This window comes from Triticum dicoccoides, chromosome 2A (assembly GCF_002162155.2).
Source record: "Triticum dicoccoides isolate Atlit2015 ecotype Zavitan chromosome 2A, WEW_v2.0, whole genome shotgun sequence".
Lineage (NCBI taxonomy): Eukaryota > Viridiplantae > Streptophyta > Magnoliopsida > Poales > Poaceae > Triticum > Triticum dicoccoides.
Genome location: NC_041382.1, coordinates 44,594,630 through 44,614,850, shown reverse-complemented (window position 1 = coordinate 44,614,850; position 20,221 = coordinate 44,594,630). Strand labels below are relative to the sequence as shown.

Below are 20,221 nucleotides of genomic sequence, written 5' to 3'. Positions count from 1 at the left end.
CCCTCGGCCTCCCCCGTTGGGGCGGCCTTCCTCTTCTCTCCTCCCTCCGCTGGGGGGGGGGAGAGTTTTCTTCTTCCTCCTCCTCGTTTTCATGGGAAGAGGGCGTCTCGGACTCGTCGGATGACGAGTCCGACACCACCACGTTACGGGCACTCTTTCGAGTCCCCGTGGTCTTCTTCTTCTTGGCCTTCTTTTCCGGCACCACATAAGGCGCCGGAGCCAGCAGCTTCACTAGTAGAGCTGGGGCTGGGTCTTCGGGCAGCGGAGCCGGACAGTTAATCGGTCTGGATATCACCCGCCAAGCCTGTCAAAGGTAAGGGATTTTAGATCCCGCATAGTGTCAAACTATGAAAAAAGCTTAACATCCTGTAAAAGGTGAAGATAGCTTACCTCGCTAGCGTGACGCTGCGAGCTGTATCCGCGGTCCTCGGAAGCGGATGCGGGGGCCTCGGCGCCCTTGAATAGCACCTTCCAGGCATCTTCGTACGTCGTGTCGAAGAGCCTGCTAAGGGTTTGGTGCTGCGCCGGGTCGAACTCCCACAGATTAAAATCCCGTTGTTGGCACGGGAGGATCCGGCGGACGAGCATAACCTGGATTATGTTAACAAGCCGGATTGGCTTGTTCACCAGGGACTGGATGCATGTTTGCAATCCGGTCACCTCTTTTTCGTCACCCCACGATAGACCCGTCTCTTTCCAGGACATAAGCCGCGTGGGGGGTCCGGATCGGAACTCGGGGCTGCGGTCCATTTCGGATCGCGTGGCTCGGTGATGTAAAACTACCCGGATTGCCACCCCTTTAGGGTCTCCACAAAAGAACCCTCGAACCATAGGACGTTGGCCATCTTGCCCGCCATGGCGCCTCCGCACTCCGCCTGGCTGCCGCGCACCACCTTGGGCTTGACGTTGAAGGTCTTGAGCCAGAGGCCGAAATGAGGGCGGACACGGAGGAAAGCCTCGCACACGACGATAAATGCCGAGATGTTGAGGATGAAGTTCGGGGCCAGATCGTGGAAATCCAGGCCGTAATAGAACATGAGCCCCCGGACAAATGGGTGGAGTGCAAAACCCAGTCCGTGGAGGAAGTGGGGGAGAAATACTACCCTCTCATGGGGCCTTGGGGTGGGGAGAAGCTGCCCCTTTAGGGAAGCCGGTGTGCGATGTCCTTGGACAGGTATCCGGCCTTCCTTAGCTTCTTGACTTGGCCCTCCGTAGCGGAGGAGACCATCCACTTGCCTCCTGCTCCGGACATTGCTGGAGAAGGTTGAGCTGGGAAGTGCGGGCTTGGGCGCTGGAGCTCGAGTGCGCAGGAGATGGATAGGAAAAGGAGGAAGAAGGCGTAGGTAAAAAGGTGGATCCTTATCCCCTTATATGGGTGGATGCGGTTGTGGGTCCCCACCAGCCTAGTAAAACTCGCTTGCCTCCCAAGTGCCGTGATAAATGGCGCGGTTGGGTTACCCACGTCCGTATTGATGAGAATCCCGTAAAGGGGGAACATGATCTCTGCTTTGACAAGACGTGCCAAGGAAACCGCCTCGCAAAACATGCTGAGGTGGAAAAGTAAAAACGATTCGACTAAAGGACTTGGCCGTAGTGTGATGACACACTGCGGAATACGTCAGCAGTTTTGATTTGTGTTAATATTATTCTCTCTACGGCGATATGTGGAAGCTTATTTTGCAGAGCCGGACATTACTCTTGGTGTTTACAATCTTCTATGAAGGACTTGGAGGAGGAACCCGCCTTGCAATGCCGAAGACAATTTGTGCGCCGGACTCGTCGTCATTGAAGCCTGGTTCAGGGGCTACTGAGGAAGTCCTGGATTAGGGGGTGTTCGGGTAGCCGGACTATACCTTCAGCCGGACTCCTGGACTATGAAGATACAAGATTGAAGACTTTGTCCCGTGTCCGGATGGGACTTTCCTTGGCGTGGAAGGCAAGCTTGGCGATGCGGATATTCAAGATCTCCTACCATTGTAACCGACTCTGTGTAACCCTAACCCTATCCGGTGTCTATATAAACCGGAGGGTTGTAGTCCGTAGGCAATCAACTCCATATACAACAATCATACCATAGGCTAGCTTCTAGGGTTTAGCCTCCTTGATCTCGTGGTAGATCTACTCTTGTACTACCCGTATCATCAATATTAATCAAGCAGGACGTAGGGTTTTACCTCCATCGAGAGGGCCCAAACCTGGGTAAAACATCGTGTTCCCTGCCTCCTGTTACCATCCGGCCTAGACGCACAGTTCGGGACCCACTACCCGAGATCCAACGGTTTTGACACCGACAGGCACCAACCTAGAAGGAGGAGAAGCTATGAAGGTTCGATGATGATATGGTGACGACACGACCGTCTCCTCCCGATGAGGCGAGAAGGAAGTGAGGAAGCTCCGACAAAAAGAGGGTGTCACCATGCTCCTGAGCTCCTCCTCCCGTCAACATCTGGCGGTTGTGTCTGCTCATTGCTAGCCACAATGTGGCCCGTCGTCAAAATTGACATCACACTGCCGGTATCTACGCCTCACCTAGCTCCATGCCAATGCTAAAAGAAAGAGAAACAATCCCTCAATGACAGGTGGATCACATGTTCTAGATGATTTATGCCTCTTCTCGGCCTTTTCACACACATCCTCTCGCCTGCTCAAATGCAAGCTAGCATATGCTCGCACATGGAAATTATCTCAATGGGCCGCCATGGGAATCTGATGGAGTGGCAACGCCATAACGGTAGGGTGGTTGCCTCATTGGTGGTGCTTAAGAGGACACGTTGCTTTAAATCTTGTATGTGGTGCAAGGAGAAAAAAGCTATAACTTCCTTTCTGTGCTGCCAATTGGGTTTGGAGCGAGCTCTAAATGGAGGCTCCATGACCCGAAAATATGGAGAGGTTGGGAGGCCACACATTGAGGGATCTCCAAAATTTATGGCGATTGAGGGGCGAATGGCGACTCTGTTAGAGTGATTTTTGAAGCTTACGTTTCATATTGACGATTATTATGTTTGAGACCTTCCAATAACATTGCTGGAGTTGCTCTAAGGAAACTCCAACACAAATCACCAAATCAACCGCTAATGTCCAGTCCCAGACGGTCTTTGCACTTTTGGTTGTCGAATGGGGTTACCTGGTTTTTCCAGATAGGCATGGACATCAGAAATTCCACAAAACCGAAACCAACTGGGGGCATGTTTGGGAGAGTCCGGACATCCGCCACATCGGACTCTAACAACGCGAACCCACAAAAAACCAATCTCATGTTGCTTCCACTCTGGCATTCTCTCCTGCTGACCGGTCTCCCACGGCGGCCGAGAAGTCTACTCCGACCTTAAGGTTGGTCGGTCTCCTCCAACGCAAACCCCTACCCGCACAATCCTTATCCCCCCACACACATTCACCACACACCACACACCACCACACCTTTCGGCCACCATGGTGTGCAATACGTCCGGCGCCGAGGAATGGTCGCCGGTGTGCTACTCCAGATCTAGTTAGCGCCATCGCCCATGGTATGTGGTGGCCTCATCGTGCACGGCTTCACTCCCCAGTTGCCATCCTGGTTCCCCCCGGATTGACTGGGTGCCGCTGTGGAAGGAGGAGGAGTAGATGTAGGACGCGGAGCAAGTGGAGGAGGAGGCCACCCTCATCACCTAGGAGGAGGGGGAGGACCGTCATTATGCGATAAGAGGCCGTGCAGGAGGATCCCGCCCTCTATGATCAAACTTTGTTTAAATTTCGTCCGTTTCACTTTGATTTCGTCCATGTTTCTAAACTGTCCGTATGAAATGGGGCAAACATCCGATGTCGACGTCCTCCCCGCTGTCCACGAACGCGTCCGGACTGTCCGCAAACATTCGATGCCGTCTGTCCGATGATCCGCGGTGGAGTTGCCCTAAGCTCAAGCTCAGTATATTGACGAGCCTTCATAGTCCACGCAGCACCGAACAAGTTACTGTTTACCCGGCATGGAATGCGGTGCGGCCACTAGCTGGTGTGCGTGCGTGACTTTTGCTTTCCGTTTGACACTTGCGCCGCGTAGAGTAGCCGTCCCCCGTTCCCCTTCCTTCTGCGTGCGTTGCGTTGCGTCCTTCTAGAAGCAGAGAAGGGCTGCCCCCCAATTAACTCAAAAATCATTTCTTCCTCGTTTTCGCTCCCCCCCTCCCCTCGCCTCGCCTCCCCTTCCTTCCTTCTTCCCCACGCGCACGCGCAACGCGGCCGCCGCACACTCAAACCTCCCACCCCTCTCCCCTCTCTCCCTCTCTCTCCCCCCACACCGCCCAAGAAGAGGTCTCAGGAGCCGCCATGGACTGCTGCTTCCCCTGCCTGGGCGCCAGGAAGAAGCGCAAGACGCCGGCGCGGCCGGAGAAGCCCCAGATCCCTCCCGCCGCAGGTGATCCGCCCGTGCCACCGCCTTCTTTCTTGCTGCCTTCTTCCTCGCCCCGGCCGTCGCGGATTCGCTAGTCCTCGCTAGATTCACAGCGTAGTTCGCCGATTCTGCCTGCCACTCCGAGATTCCGCGGAGCAATTTGTGGCTCCGGCCTCGGGCTGCCCCCGCCGCCGTCCCTCGTTCACGGGCCTCCCGAGCCGTCCCGTCAGTCCAGTTCCCCCCTCCCCTCCCCTGTTTCAAAAGAAAAAAGGAGAAAAGTTCGCCCCTCCAGAAAATTGCCGCAAACTCGGTCCAAAATCATGGCATCCCGCCGAATCCGCCTCCCCCCGAAACATGGCAGCCCGGTGCCGGGATTCCGGCCGGGGACGACGCGTGCTCGCCACTTTTGTCGCCCGCCAGACAACGCGTGCACTCCTTTCCCTAAATTCCCCGTCTTCTTTATTCGCCTCATGATTCTGACGCATGCGTTTTGTTTTTCTCAGACAATAAAGCGAAGCCGGGGTGCTCCTCGTCGTCGACGAGCGCGGCGGCGGCGGCGCGGCAGGACTCGCTGTCGGAGGCCAAGAAGGAGTTCGTCCTCAGCAACGGGTCCGAGCACCGCCACATTGCCGCGCAGACCTTCACCTTCAGGGAGCTCGCGGCGGCGACCAACGGTTTCAGGGCCGACTGCCTTCTCGGGGAGGGTGGCTTCGGCCGGGTCTACAAGGGGTACCTGGAGAGCATCAACCAGGTGAGGAGGTTCTTGCTAATTATTCTGCCCTCCCAGTTCACGAGCACCATTTTGTTTATTTAGAAGCTTCCACTTGGAGGATTGTGTGGAGCACTTGTAAATTGTCTCCTAGTGAACGTGTCACACAGCCTGAACCCGAGACCGGGTTTAGGCTGCGGGTTTCGTTTTCAATGTGATAGAAAATGAGGGTTATCCAGGTTTCAAGGATTGTGTTTATTAATCCTCGGTCGATTTACATTTCACAGCTATTGAGCAATAATGTTGTGGTAGAATTGTTAATTATGCGCAAGAATTTGTCAAGCTATTTCCTGAAGCTAATTGACATGGTGAAATGTATTTTGTTGCCGTCACAGGTTGTCGCCATAAAGCAGCTCGATCGAAATGGACTGCAAGGCAACAGGGAGTTTCTTGTTGAGGTCCTCATGCTGAGCTTGCTGCACCACCCACACCTGGTCAACCTTATTGGCTATTGCGCCGATGGCGACCAGAGGCTTTTGGTTTACGAGTATATGCCGCTGGGTTCTTTGGAAGACCACCTTCACGGTACGCTGCCGGAAAAAGAATGTGTTTCTGCTTTGGTACAGCTTCTGTTGGATAATTAAACTTTGTGTACTCACAACTGGATCCTATTTTATTCAGATCCTTCCCCAGATAAACCCCGCCTTGACTGGAATACACGGATGAAGATAGCCGCTGGTGCAGCTAAAGGGCTGGAGCATTTGCATGACAAAACAAATCCTCCTGTCATATACCGGGACTTGAAATGTTCAAACATCTTGCTCGGAGAGGGATACCACCCAAAGCTGTCTGACTTTGGATTGGCAAAGCTTGGCCCAGTTGGTGATAAGACACATGTTTCCACCAGAGTGATGGGTACATACGGGTATTGTGCCCCCGAGTATGCTATGACTGGTCAGCTGACTCTGAAGTCAGATGTTTACAGCTATGGTGTTGTTCTATTGGAGATCATCACAGGACGAAGGGCTATCGACAACACCCGAGCTGCGGGGGAGCAAAATCTTGTTGCATGGGTAAGCTGCCGATTTGTTTTTTGCTACGTTCCTTTCTGTTTCTTCTTGTTATTCTTCTTCATTCCATTATAGACTACTGGAGTTTGAGTAAAGAGAACATCACAATCACATTGTGGAACCTGCTGCCTCTTGTGAGCATTGATTGTTAATTTATTCTGGAAAATCCACCAGATATCAGCCTCTTAGCTCGGAAGTTAGTCTAAGCTGAGTGTTAGCGCATCAACCTTGCGTATCACCTGAAGGGGAACCATAGGAGGTTGATTTTCAGTCATCTCTGTATTTCTTTCCACTTTTGGAATTTACACTAGTTTTGCTTGAAGGAATATTGTCCTTTCCTTCAGCTAAAAAAATATCATGCTCGCAACGTTTTTCAGCTGTAGGGTTACTAAAAAGCTACTGTACTAGAATGAAATAGTTCCATACTACATTTTTTTGGCATTATTGGATTGGCCTAGGTTTGGCTTCCCAAAAAGACATTATTGTAGTCTGTTCCATAGGATCGAATGAATAGGGTCATGACATGCCGAAGCCTTTGCTAAAGATGTCGTACAGTATTTTGCAATCCCTACTGATGTAACGTTTGTTGGTGCACAATTTCAGGCCCGGCCCTTGTTCAAGGACAGGAGGAAGTTCCCCCAGATGGCAGACCCGGCGCTGGAGGGCCGGTACCCGCCAAGGGGACTGTACCAGGCCCTGGCCGTCGCTGCAATGTGCGTGCAAGAACAGCCGACCCTGAGACCGTTGATCGGCGACGTCGTCACAGCCCTGAGCTACCTTGCCTCCCAGCCCTACGATCCAGAGGTGCACGGCGTCCACCGCCCTTCGCGCCTGACGGCTTCCGGCACGCCGCCCCGAGCCCGGAACCACGGCGCCGATCATCAAAGAGGAGGAAGCGAGTGAGGTTGGGCGGCTTTGGGAGAAGCCTGAATTTTGTGGCGGTACGAGTCCAGAATGGAGCTGAAGAGGAATTTTGTGGATAGCAAGGCGGCTTTTGCGGTTACATGTTGGGAGGAATTGTGAATCGGTGATGTATGTTGATCAGTTGGTCTATCTGTTGGAGATGGTGCTTAGAGATGATGCATGCATGTGCTCTCCGGTCGAAGTCTGTATCTAGGTAGATGATGAGGCAGTCGGTGTAACCACCCATGACTTTACAGTTCGATCAGTCTATGGACTACCATTTCTCCTTGTATTTGACAGAAGTGCTTGTCCTTTATCCAGGGTTTGAGGGTTCTAGTTCATGCCTGTTTGACTAACGAAGGGACTGGCTAGGGGTCAATCGCTTGAAAACGATTTTGTGGCTTCCTCTTCCTCTGACAACCTCCAATCCTGCCAGGCCAAACCGCCTGCCTCCACCATGCTTCGCCCCTTGGCCATCCATGTAAACTGTTGAGGCCTCCTTTGGTTTGTAGGATTTTTGTAGGAATTCTATAGGATAGGATTTGCAAAGGAAAAATTCCTTTGAAGCCTTCACGTTTTGGAGGAAAAAAAACATTAGTCTAGACTTAATGGAAAAAAATCCTATCCTATGCACCAAATGACATCTCTTTCTCTATAGGAATTGACATGCATGTCATCTCATTTCCTATGATTTTCCTATTCCTATAAAATTCCTATCCTATGAACCAAAGAAGGCCTGAACCATCCAAATTCTTAGACGAACTCCCCGAACCATCAAGTTTCGAACTTGCCTCCACCGGCTACGGCTCGTTAGCCCTTGCTACCGGCCGCCCGTGCCATATACTCCCCCTGTTTTTAAATACAAGTCTTTTTAAATATTTCAATCGGGATAACACACGAATGCATATAGATGTATTTTAGAGCTTATTTTGTTTTATATGTAGTCCATATTGAAATATCTAAAAAGACTTACATTTAGGAACTGAGGGTTTATATACTACCTAGTATATACGACCGGAAACCTCTTTTAAACAAAATTCACATCACCAGAATCTTCTTGCAAGCATAACTCTGCATTTTGTTAACCATATTCATGATCGAAATAAGACCCGGAGTCGACACAGCGTTACATCATCTTTTGGGAACGAAAGTAGTTAGTGCCGATGTGATTTGACCGATGGGTAAGACACAAAGCATCTCGCACACATCACCACGTGTACTACACGACAGCAGAAAAGTACATAACGCATAATAATAATAATAATAATAATAATAATAATAATAATAATAATAATAATAATAATGTAGGAGTACTATGAAGAGCGGCGATCCGACGGTCAATGCAACGCAACAGAATCGGATCATGATTGTGTGGTCGGCTTGGCACATGCAGGTACCCATAGTCCGATGACTTAGAAAAAATGTGTGTGAACGCAGCGCTCACCTGTTACCGGCCGAAAGTGAAAAGCAGCCGCCTACCTGTATGAGTATGAATCTGTATGCGGCATGCTGAGAGCAGTCGGCGGTGGTCACCAGGTGCACTCACTCCTCACTAGATTGTGTCACCAAAACAAACGTGTCCGGCCAAAAACCAAAGGCAGTTCAGTTCATGGGTGGGCGAGAAGACACGGGCAACACGTGTTTTCAGTTCGAAATCTCCTAAATAAGTTGGTAAACAAGGAAGTGAACAGCCTGCATGTCGAAAAAGCATTGCTGAGGCCGAGCTCTTTCTTTTTCTTTTTCAGTGAGAATACCATGTCCGCATATTAAAAAATACTGAAAGAATATATATACGTCGATGTGTATTTGTAGCATACTACATGTATAAAATTTCATGACCATATATATATATATTCACATGTAATGTATACAAAAAGATAAATACACAGATTAAAATGGGCTTTATCTTTGTTGTTTTAGGGCCGGATGTTAATCTTTTTTGTGTAGCATGCAAATAATCGAATTACCCGATGAATTTTTTTACATACCTGACGAACATGCGTATGTATTTGTATAAAAATTGATATTTTTTGAAACTTTTAAGTATACTTTGATTCTTCATGGCAAAACAGGCTCCATGGAGCCCGGCCTCTGCAACGTCACACTTGCCTGCATGTGCCCAATGGGAGCTCCCCACTGTTGGTCCTCTGCGTTACTGTGTCAAAACCCTAGCCACCTTTGGAAGGGTCATTCCTTGTCGCCCCCTCCGCATCGCCGCTGCCGAAGGGCCTGTCGGCAAAGTCGTGTTGTGCCCTAGGATGGCGGCGGCGGGACAGCTTGGTCCCTGTCGCGCCGCGGCGGCACCTGTTGGGTAACGTTGCAGAAAACAAAAATTTTCCTACGGTTTCACCAAGATCCATCTATGAGTTCATCTAGCAACGAGTGATTGGATTGCATCTACATACCTTTGTAGATCACGCGCGAAAGCGTTCAAAGAACGGGGATGAGGAAGTCGTACTCGATGTGATCCAAATCACCGGAGATCCTAGTGCCGAACGGACGGCACCTCCGCGTTCAACACACGTACGGTCAGCGTAACGTCTCCTTCTTCTTGATCCAGCAAGGGGGAAGGAGAGGTTGAGGGAGATGGCTCCAGCAGCAGCACGACGGCGTGGTGGTGATGGAGCTGCAGTACTCCGGCAGGGCTTCGCTAAGCACTATGGAGGAGGAGGATGTGTTGGAGAGGAAGAGGGAGGCACCAAAGGCGTGTTGTGAGAGGCCCTCCTTTCCCCACTATATATAGGGAGTCCAAGGGGGGGGTGCCGGCCCTAGGAGATCCAATCTCCTAGGAGGGGTGCGGCCAAGGGAGGAATCCCTCCTCCCCAAGGCACCTAGGAGGTGCCTTCCCGCTTTGGGACTCTTCCCTTCCTTGAACCCTAGGCGCATGGGCCTCTTGGGGCTGGTGCCCTTGGCCCATATAGGCCAAGGCGCACCCCCTACAGCCCATGTGGCCCCCGGGGCAGGTGGCCCCACCCGGTGGACCCCCGGGACCCTTCCGGTGGTTCCGGTACAATATCGGTGACCCCGAAACTTGTCCCGATGCCCGAAATAGCACTTCCTATATATAATTCTTTACCTCCGGACCATTCCGGAACTCCTCGTGACGTCCGGGATCTCATCCGGGACTCCGAACAACATTCGGGTTACTGCATATACATATCCCTACAACCCTAGCGTCACCGAACCTTAAGTGTGTAGACCCTACGGGTTCGAGAGACATGTAGACATGACCGAGACGACTCTCCGGCCAATAACCAACAGCGGGATCTGGATACCCATGTTGGCTCCCACATGCTCCTCGATGATCTCATCGGATGAACCACGATGTCGAGGATTCAAGCAACCCCGCATACAATTCCCTTCGTTAATCGGTATGTTACTTGCCCGAGATCCGATCGTCGGTATCCCAATACCTCGTTCAATCTCGTTACCGGCAAGTCACTTTACTCGTACCGTAATGCATGATCCCGTGACCAGACACTTGGTCACTTTGAACTCATTATGATGATGCATTACCGAGTGGGCCCAGTGATACCTCTCCGTCATACGGAGTGACAAATCCCAGTCTTGATCCGTGTCAACCCAACAGACACTTTCGGAGATACCCGTAGTATACCTTTATAGTCACCCAGTTACGTTGTGACGTTTGGTACACCCAAAGCACTCCTACGGTATCCGGGAGTTACACGATCTCATGGTCTAAGGAAAAGATACTTGACATTGGAAAACTCTAGCAAACGAACTATACGATCTTATGCTATGTTTAGGATTGGGTCTTGTCCATCACATCATTCTCCTAATGATGTGATCCCGTTATCAATGACATCCAATGTCCATAGTCAGGAAACCATGACTATCTGTTGATCAACAAGCTAGTCAACTAGAGGCTTACTAGGGACATGTTGGTGTCTATTATTCACACATGTATTACGATTTCCGGATAACACAATTATAGCATGAATAAAAGACAATTATCATGAACAAGGAAATATAATAATAATGCTTTTATTATTGCCTCTAGGGCATATTTCCAGCAGTCTCCCACTTGCACTAGAGTCAATAATCTAGTTACATTGTGATGAATCGAACACCCATGGAATTCTGGTGTTGATCATGTTTTGCTCTAGGGAGAGGTTTAGTCAACGGATCTGCTACATTCAGGTCCGTATGTACTTTACAAATATCTATGTCTCCATCTTGAACATTTTCACGAATAGAGTTGAAGCGACGCTTGATGTGCCTTGTCTTCTTGTGAAATCTGGGCTCTTTGGCAAGTGCAATAGCTCCAGTGTTGTCACAGAAGAGTTTGATTGGCCCTGACGCATTGGGTATGACTCCTAGATCGGTGATGAACTCCTTCATCCAAATTGCTTCATGCGCTGCCTCCGAGGCTGCCATGTACTCCGCTTCACATGTAGATCCCGCCACGACGCTCTGCTTGCAACTGCACTAGCTTACTGCCCCACCATTCAAAATATACACGTATCCGGTTTGTGACTTAGAGTCATCCAGATCTGTGTCGAAGCTAGCGTCGACGTAACCTTTTACGACGAGCTCTTCGTCACCTCCATAAACGAGAAACATTTCCTTAGTCCTTTTCAGGTACTTCAGGATATTCTTGACGCTGTCTAGTGTTCCTTGCCGGGATTACTTTGGTACCTACCTACCAAACTTACAGCAAGGTTTACATTAGGTCTGGTACACATCATGGCATACATAATAGAACCTATGGCTGAGGCATAGGGGATGACACTCATCTCTTCTATATCTTCTGCCGTGGTCGGACATTGAGCTGAGCTCAATTTCACACCTTGCAACACAGGCAAGAACCCCTTCTTAGACTGATCCATATTGAACTTCTTCAATATTTTATCAAGGTACGTGCTTTGTGAAAGACCTATGAGGCGTCTTGATCTATCTCTGTAGATCTTGATGCCTAATATATAAGCAGCTTCTCCAAGGTCCTTCATTGAAAAACTTTTATTCAAGTAGGCCTTAATGCTGTCCAAGAGTTCTATATCATTTCCCATCAAAAGTATGTCATCTACATATAATATGAGAAAACCTACAGAGCTCCCACTCACTTTCTTGTAAACGCAGGCTTCTCCATAAGTCTGCGTAAACCCAAACGCTTTGATCATCTCATCAAAGCGAATGTTCCAACTCCGAGATGCTTGCACCAGCCCATAAATCGAGCGTTGGAGCTTGCACACCTTGTCAGCATTCTTAGGATCGACAAAACCTTCCGGCTGCATCATATACAATTCTTCCTTAAGGAAACCATTAAGGAATGCCGTTTTGACGTCCATTTGCCATATTTCATAATCATAGAATGCGGCAATTGCTAACATGATTCGGACGGACTTTAGCTTCGCTACCGGTGAGAAAGTCTCATCATAGTCAACCCCTTGAACTTGTCGATAACCCTTAGCGACAAGCCGAGCTTTATAGATGGTCACATTACCATCCGCGCCTGTCTTCTTCTTAAAGATCCATTTATTTTCTATGGCTCGCCACTCAACAGGCAAGTCAGTCAAAGTCCATACTTCGTTTTCATACATGGATCCTATCTCGGATTTCATGGCTTCTAGCCATTTGTCGGAATCCGGGCCCGCCATCGCTTCTTCATAGTTCGAAGGTTCACCGTTGTCTAACAACATGATTTCCAAGACAAGGTTGCCGTACCACTCTGGTGCGGAACGTGTCCTTGTGGACCTTCGAATTTCAGTAGGAGCTTGATCAGAAGTATCTTGATCATCATCATTAACTTCCTCTCTAGTCGGTGCAGGTACCTCAGGAACATTTTCTTGAGTTGCGCCATTTTCCGGTTCAAGAGGTAATACTTCATCAAGGTCTACTTTTCTCCCACTTACTTCTTTCGAGAGAAACTCTTTCTCTAGAAAGGACCCATTCTTGGCAACAAAGATCTTGCCTTCGGATCTGAGGTAGAAGGTATACCCAATAGTTTCTTTAGGGTATCCTATGAAGACGCATTTTTCCGATTTGGGTTCGAGCTTTTCAGGTTGAAGTTTCTTGACATAAGCATCGCATCCCCAAACTTTTAGAAACGACAGCTTAGGTTTCTTCCCAAACCATAATTCATACGGTGTCGTCTCAACGGATTTCGACGGAGCCCTATTTAAAGTGAATGCGGCAGTCTCTAAAGCATAGCCCCAAAAAGATAGCGGTAAATCGGCAAGAGACATCATAGATCGCACCATATCTAATAGAGTGCGATTACGACATTCGGACACACCATTACGCTGAGGTGTTCCAGGCGACGTGAGTTGTGAAACTATTCCACATTTTCTTAAGTGTGTGCCAAACTCGTGACTCAAGTATTCTCCTCCACGATCTGATCGCAGGAACTTGATTTTCCTGTCACGTTGATTCTCAACCTTACTCTGAAATTCTTTGAACTTTTCAAAGGTCTCAGACTTGTGTTTCATTAAGTAGATATACCCATATCTACTCAAGTCATTAGTGAGGGTGAGAACATAATGATAGCCACCGCGAGCCTCAACACTCATTGGACCGCACACATCAGTATGTATGATTTCCAATAAGTTGGTTGCTCGCTCCATTGTTTCTGAGAACAGAGTCTTGGTCATTTTACCCATGAGGCATGGTTCGCACGTGTCAAATGATTCATAATCAAGAGACTCTAAAAGTCCATCAGCATGGAGCTTCTTCATGCGTTTGACACCTATGTGACCAAGGCGGCAGTGCCACAAGTATGTGGGACTATCATTATCAATCTTACATCTCTTGGTACTCACACTATGAATATGTGTAGCATTACGCTCGAGATTCATTAAGAATAAACCATTCACCATCGGAGCATGACCATAAAACATATCTCTCATATAAATAGAACAACCATTATTCTCGGATTTAAATGAGTAGCCATCTCGTATTAAACGAGATCTTGATACAATATTCATGCTCAAAACTGGTACTAAATAACAATTATTGAGGTTTAAAACTAATTCCGTAGGTAAATGAAGAGGCAGCGTGCCGACGGCGATCACATCGACCTTGGAACCATTCCCGACGCGCATCGTCACCTCGTCCTTCGCCAGTCTCCGCTTATTCCGCAGCTCCTGCTTTGAGTTACAAATGTGAGCAACTGCACCGGTATCAAATACCCAGGAGCTACTACGAGTACTGGTAAGGTACACATCAATTACATGTATATCACATATACCTTTCGGTTTGCCGGCCTTCTTGTCCGCTAAGTATTTGGGGCAGTTCCGCTTCCAGTGACCACTTTCCTTACAATAAAAGCACTCAGTCTCGGGCTTGGGTCCATTCTTTGGCTTCTTCCCGGCAGCTTGCTAACCGGGCGCGGCAACTCCCTTGCCGTCCTTCTTGAAGTTCTTCTTACCCTTGCCTTTCTTGAACTTAGTGGTTTTATTCACCATCAACACTTGATGTTCCTTTTTGACTTCTACCTCTCCTGATTTCAGCATTGCAAATAATTTGGGAATGGTCTTTTCCATCCCCTGCATATTGAAGTTCATCACAAAGCTCTTGTAGCTCGGTGGAAGCGACTGGAGGATTCTGTCAATGACCACGTCATCCGGGAGATTAACTCCTAGCTGAGTCAAGCGATTATGTAACCCAGACATAGTGAGTATGTGCTCACTGACAGAACTGTTTTCCTCCATCTTACAGCTGAAGAATTTGTCGGAGACTTCATATCTCTTAACCCGGGCATGAGCTTGAAAAACCATTTTCAGCTCTTCGAACATCTCATATGCTCCGTGTCTCTCAAAACGTTTTTGGAGCCCCGGTTCTAAGCTGTAAAGCATGCCGCACTGAACGAGGGAGTAATCATCAGCACGTGTCTGCCAAGCGTTCATAACGTCTTGGTTCTGTGGGACGGGTGCGTCACCTAGCGGTGCTTGTAGGACATAATCTTTCTTGGCAGCTATGAGGATGATCCTCAGGTTTCGGACCCAGTCCGTATAGTTGCTGCCATCGTCTTTCAGCTTGGTTTTCTCTAGGAACGCGTTGAAGTTGAGGACTATGTTGGCCATTTGATCTACAAGACATATTGTAAAGATTTTAGACTAAGTTCATGATAATTATGTTCATCTAATCAAATTATTCAATGAACTCCCACTTAGATAGACATCCCTCCTGTAATCTAAGTATAATTAACATGATCCGAGTTAACTAGGCCATGTCCGATCATCACGTGAGACGGACTAGTCAACATCGGTGAACATCTTCATGTTGGTCGTATCTTCTATACGACTCATGCTCGACCTTTCGGTCTTATGTGTTCCGAGGCCATGTCTGTACATGCTAGGCTCGTCAAGTCAACCTAAGTGTTTGCACGTGTAAATCTGTCTTACACCCGTTGTATGTGAACGTTGGAATCTATCACACCCGATCATCACGTGGTGCTTTGAAACAACAAACTGTCGCAACGGTGCACAGTTAGGGGGAACACTTTCTTGAAATTATTATGAGGGATCATCTTATTTACTACCGTCGTTCTAAGCAAACAAGATGCAAAACATGATAAACATCACATGCAATCAAATAATAATAGTGACATGATATGGCCAATATCACATAGCTCCTTTGATCTCCATCTTGGGGCTCCATGATCATCTTGTCACCGGCATGACACCATGATCTCCATCATCATGATCTCCATCATCGTGTCTCCATGAAGTTGCTCGCCAACTATTACTTCTACTACTACGGCTAACGCGTTTAGCAATAAAGTAAAGTAATTTACATGGCGTTTCTCAATGACACGCAGGTCATACAAAAAATAAAGACAACTCCTATGGCTCCCGCCGGTTGTCATACTCATCGACATGCAAGTCGTGATTCCTATTACAATGGCATGAACATCTCATACATCACATATATATCATTCATCATTCATCACAACCTTGGCCATATCATATCACAAAGCACTTGCTGCAAAAACAAGTTAGACATCCTCTAATTGTTGTTGCAAGTTTTACGTGGCTGCAAGAGGGTTCTAGCAAGAATGTTTTCTTACCTACGTGAAAACCACAACGTGATTTGTCAACTTCTATTTACCCTTCATAAGGACCCTTTTCATCGAATCCGCTCCAACTAAAGTGGGAGAGACAGACACCCGCCAGCCACCTTATGCAACTTGTGCATGTTAGTCGGTGGAACCTGTCTCACGTAAGCGTACGTGTAAGGTTGGTCCGGGCCGCTTCATCCCACAATACCGCTGAAGCAAGATAAGACTAGTAGCGGCAAGAAAGTTGACAACATCTACGCCCACAACAAATTGTTTTCTACTCGTGCAAAAAGAACTACGCATAGACCTAGCTCATGATGCCACTGTTGGGTAACGTTGCAGAAAACAAAAAATTTTCTACGGTTTCACCAAGATCCATCTATGAGTTCATCTAGCAACGAGTGATTGGATTGCATCTACATACCTTTGTAGATCACGCGCGGAAGCGTTCAAAGAACGGGGATGAGGAAGTCGTACTCGACGTGATCCAAATCACCGGAGATCCTAGTGCCGAACGGACGGCACCTCCGCGTTCAACACACGTATGGTCAGCGTAACGTCTCCTTCTTCTTGATCCAGCAAGGAGGAAGGAGAGGTTGAGGGAGATGGCTCCAGCAGCAGCACGACGGCGTGATGGTGATGGAGCTGCAGTACTTCGGCAGGGCTTCGCTAAGCACTATGGAGGAGGAGGATGTGTTGGAGAGGGAGAGGGAGGCACCAAAGGCGTGTTGTGAGAGGCCCTCCTTTCCCCACTATATATAGGGAGTCCAAGGGGGGGGCGCCGGCCCTAGGAGATCCAATCTCCTAGGGGGGGTGCGGCCAAGGGAGGAATCCCTCCTCCCCAAGGCACCTAGGAGGTGCCTTCCCCCTTTGGGACTCTTCCCTTCCTTGAACCCTAGGTGCATGGGCCTCTTGGGGCTGGTGCCCTTGGCCCATATAGGCCAAGGCGCACCCCCTACAGCCCATGTGGCCCCCGGGGCAGGTGGCCCCACCCGGTGGACCTCCGGGACCCTTCCGGTGGTCCCGGTACAATACCGGTGACCCCGAAACTTGTCCCGATGCCCGAAATAGCACTTCCTATATATAATTCTTTACCTTCGGACCATTCCGGAACTCCTCGTGACGTCCGGGATCTCATTCGGGACTCCAAACAACATTCGGGTTACTGCATATACATATCCCTACAACCCTAGCATCACCGAACCTTAAGTGTGTAGACCCTACGGGTTCGGGAGACATGTAGACATGACCGAGACGACTGTCCGGCCAATAACCAACAGCAGGATCTGGATACCCATGTTGGCTCCCACATGCTCCTCGATGATCTCATCGGATGAACCACGATGTCGAGGATTCAAGCAACCCCGCATACAATTCCCTTCGTCAATCGGTATGTTACTTGCACGAGATCCGATCGTTGGTATCCCAATACCTTGTTCGATCTCGTTACCGGCAAGTCACTTTACTCGTACCGTAATGCATGATCCCGTGACCAGACACTTGGTCACTTTGAGCTCATTATGATGATGCATTACCGAGTGGGCCCAGTGATACCTCTCCGTCATACAGAGTGACAAATCCCAATCTTGATCCGTGTCAACCCAACAGACACTTTCGGAGATACCCGTAGTATACCCTTATAGTCACCGAGTTACGTTGTGACGTTTGGTACACCCAAAGCACTCCTACGGTATCCGGGAGTTACACGATCTCATGGTCTAAGGAAAAGATACTTGACATTGGAAAACTCTAGCAAACGAACTATACGATCTTATGCTATGTTTAGGATTGGGTCTTGTCCATCACATCATTCTCCTAATGATGTGATCCCGTGATCAATGACATCCAATGTCCATAGTCAGGAAACCATGACTATCTGTTGATCAACGAGCTAGTCAACTAGAGGCTTACTAGGGACATGTTGGTGTCTATTATTCACACATGTATTACGATTTCCGGATAACACAATTATAGCATGAATAAAAGACAATTATCATGAACAAGGAAATATAATAATAATGCTTTTATTATTGCCTCTAGGGCATATTTCCAACAGCACCCCCTCCCCCCCTTTTGAGGTGGTGGTCTCGACCAACAAACTGACTTCCTCATCTCCGGATCCTGATATGACGGGAATGAGATTATTTGGACTTAGGCCAGGGTGTAATCCTTGCTCTAATTGTTGGCGTTGGCAGCGGCAACACTCGCGGGTGTTGTTTCCCTTCTTGGAGACGCTGGCATGGCCTTTACCTGTGGCCCTCCTCGAGCATTGGGGAAGATCTTTTAGTCCGCTTCTTCGGATTGATGATGTCGCTGCTCCCCTTCTTGAAGGCGCTATCTTGGTTGCTCGTGGCGTCCTCTGTGTTGGCTTTGGAGATGTTTGACGTCATGCCGGTTCGGCCTACCCCTCTTTCAGGCTTGGTGGGTTTAGCTGTGTTTCTTTTCCTCTATTCGGGCTAAGCGTCTCTTGTCTCTCTGCTCCGGATTCCATGGAAACACCTTCTTATATATGTGTTTGTGTGTGCCCTTTCATGCACTCATTATGTTTTCCTTTATCAATAAAAAGATACGCACACTTTATGTATTCATGGAAAAAGAGAAATAATTCGTGGACATGCTGAATGAACCTCCTAAGCCTTCTTAACTTTTAGTGTTGTGATGGATTGTAGTAGTCTCATTTTTTCACTCTGATCCAATTGTTTTTGTTAATCTTAACATTTATTTTGACCCACTTTGTCTATTTATTGTATGTCTACTTTCTTCACAACAAATTATAAAGTAAATACAACTCATCACGATTTAGCAACCGCGTAGTAAGCCTTAATCAACGGTACCATTGTCGGAAACACGCCATCGTGCCTTACGTTGTTTTGGAGGGAACGCGAGAGCTATATCTTGCTTACAGTGATATGGTAGCTGCTCTTGACTCAAGGGTTTTTCGCGTAGAGGTGTTACTGGGCCGGTCGAAGAAGGGATGATATACCTTTAGTTTTCCACTCATTTTTTGGTTTTCTGTTTTTCCTTTTTTTTGTCGGTTTCATCTATTTTTTGTGTTAGTTTTCAACGATTTTCTTTGGGGTATCCTATATCCTATTTTCTATATACATAAGAGACTGATCCCGACTATCTCCTTTTATCCTAGTAAGTTAGTATGCAGCTATGCCATGTCAACATAGAGTCATGCATGTAAATAAGGCCACCTCAAGATGCTACCATGCATGGCAAATGATCCACCGAAATATGCAACCGTGCATGTGAAAAATATTTTCCCATAATTTGTTTACATCTATACAATATTCATGTTTCAACTTCACCAACAAATATATCAGCCAACTCCCGCAACAACGTACGGAGTATTATCTAGTTTTCTATATGACGCGTGTTGTGTTGTGTCCATCCTATGGGTCGGCTCATTTGTAGAAGAGAACCTAGTACATGATCCCATTTCCGGATCCTTCTAGAAAGTTCCTGGCCGGTTTTGGGAACTTAGTAGAAGGTTTGTGAACCGGTATTTTATTTGAGTTTTTTGTGTTATTTTTTACTAGGTTATCTGGTTTTCCTTTTATTGTGTTCATTTTCTTTTATTATTATTTTCGAAAATTCACAAATTCTATAAAACATTAAAGATTTTGTAAAAGGTCCTTGTTACAAATATTTTTTAGAACTGAAAATAAATCACGTTTTCAAAATGTCTTCACAAATTCAAAAAAAATATCTGTGCTTTCAAATATTGTCCAGTGCGCAATAGGGAGCGCTCTTGTGCAAAATGCCTTTGTTGGACACGAGCATTTCAATGGGAGCTCCCATCTCGCTTATATATAGTGTTACTATTCATCACCTAGGATGCAGAATAAGTTATTCTTCACCCGGGGTAATCATACGATCATTTCATAATTAAATTATGTTTCGAATTCAAATAGTTACATTCCTATTGATTCACTACGTAAAATTTGACATAAGAAAATAAAAATATAGGTCATAAGACAAGAAAATTTGCAGTTTATGTGTATTTTAGACTATGTTTTTACGTTTGTAATTTTACATAACATAAAATATTTTTTACGACGATTATATATTTTCTTACGGTCCCTTTTTGCATCGAAAATAAAACAAAACTTACGGAACGTAAAATTACGGTGCATTGATGGTAAAATAGA

At 47.5% G+C, this 20,221-nt stretch overlaps 1 protein-coding gene across 1 annotated transcript; it reads left to right on the top strand.

The window, feature by feature from the left end:
- The first annotated feature begins 4,159 nt into the window (after nt 1-4,159).
- Nucleotides 4,160-7,386, top strand: LOC119353098 (probable serine/threonine-protein kinase PBL7). Its single transcript, XM_037619679.1, has 5 exons — nt 4,160-4,387; nt 4,867-5,114; nt 5,468-5,657; nt 5,754-6,145; nt 6,746-7,386. The coding sequence occupies exons 1-5, from the start codon at nt 4,300-4,302 to the stop codon at nt 7,043-7,045; spliced, it is 1,218 nt and encodes a 405-aa protein (XP_037475576.1). The 5' UTR covers nt 4,160-4,299; the 3' UTR covers nt 7,046-7,386.
- The last annotated feature ends 12,835 nt before the right edge of the window (nt 7,387-20,221 follow it).

What these genes read in the sequence shown, in the direction of transcription:
- LOC119353098 (XM_037619679.1), top strand. Translation starts at nt 4,300, where the DNA reads ATGGACTGCTGCTTCCCCTGCCTGGGCGCCAGGAAGAAGCGCAAGACG. An exon ending in TTTGGAAGACCACCTTCACG is followed by an intron (nt 5,658 to 5,753) that starts GTACGCTGCCGG and finishes TATTTTATTCAG; the next exon opens with ATCCTTCCCCAGATAAACCC. An exon ending in AGCAAAATCTTGTTGCATGG is followed by an intron (nt 6,146 to 6,745) that starts GTAAGCTGCCGA and finishes GCACAATTTCAG; the next exon opens with GCCCGGCCCTTGTTCAAGGA.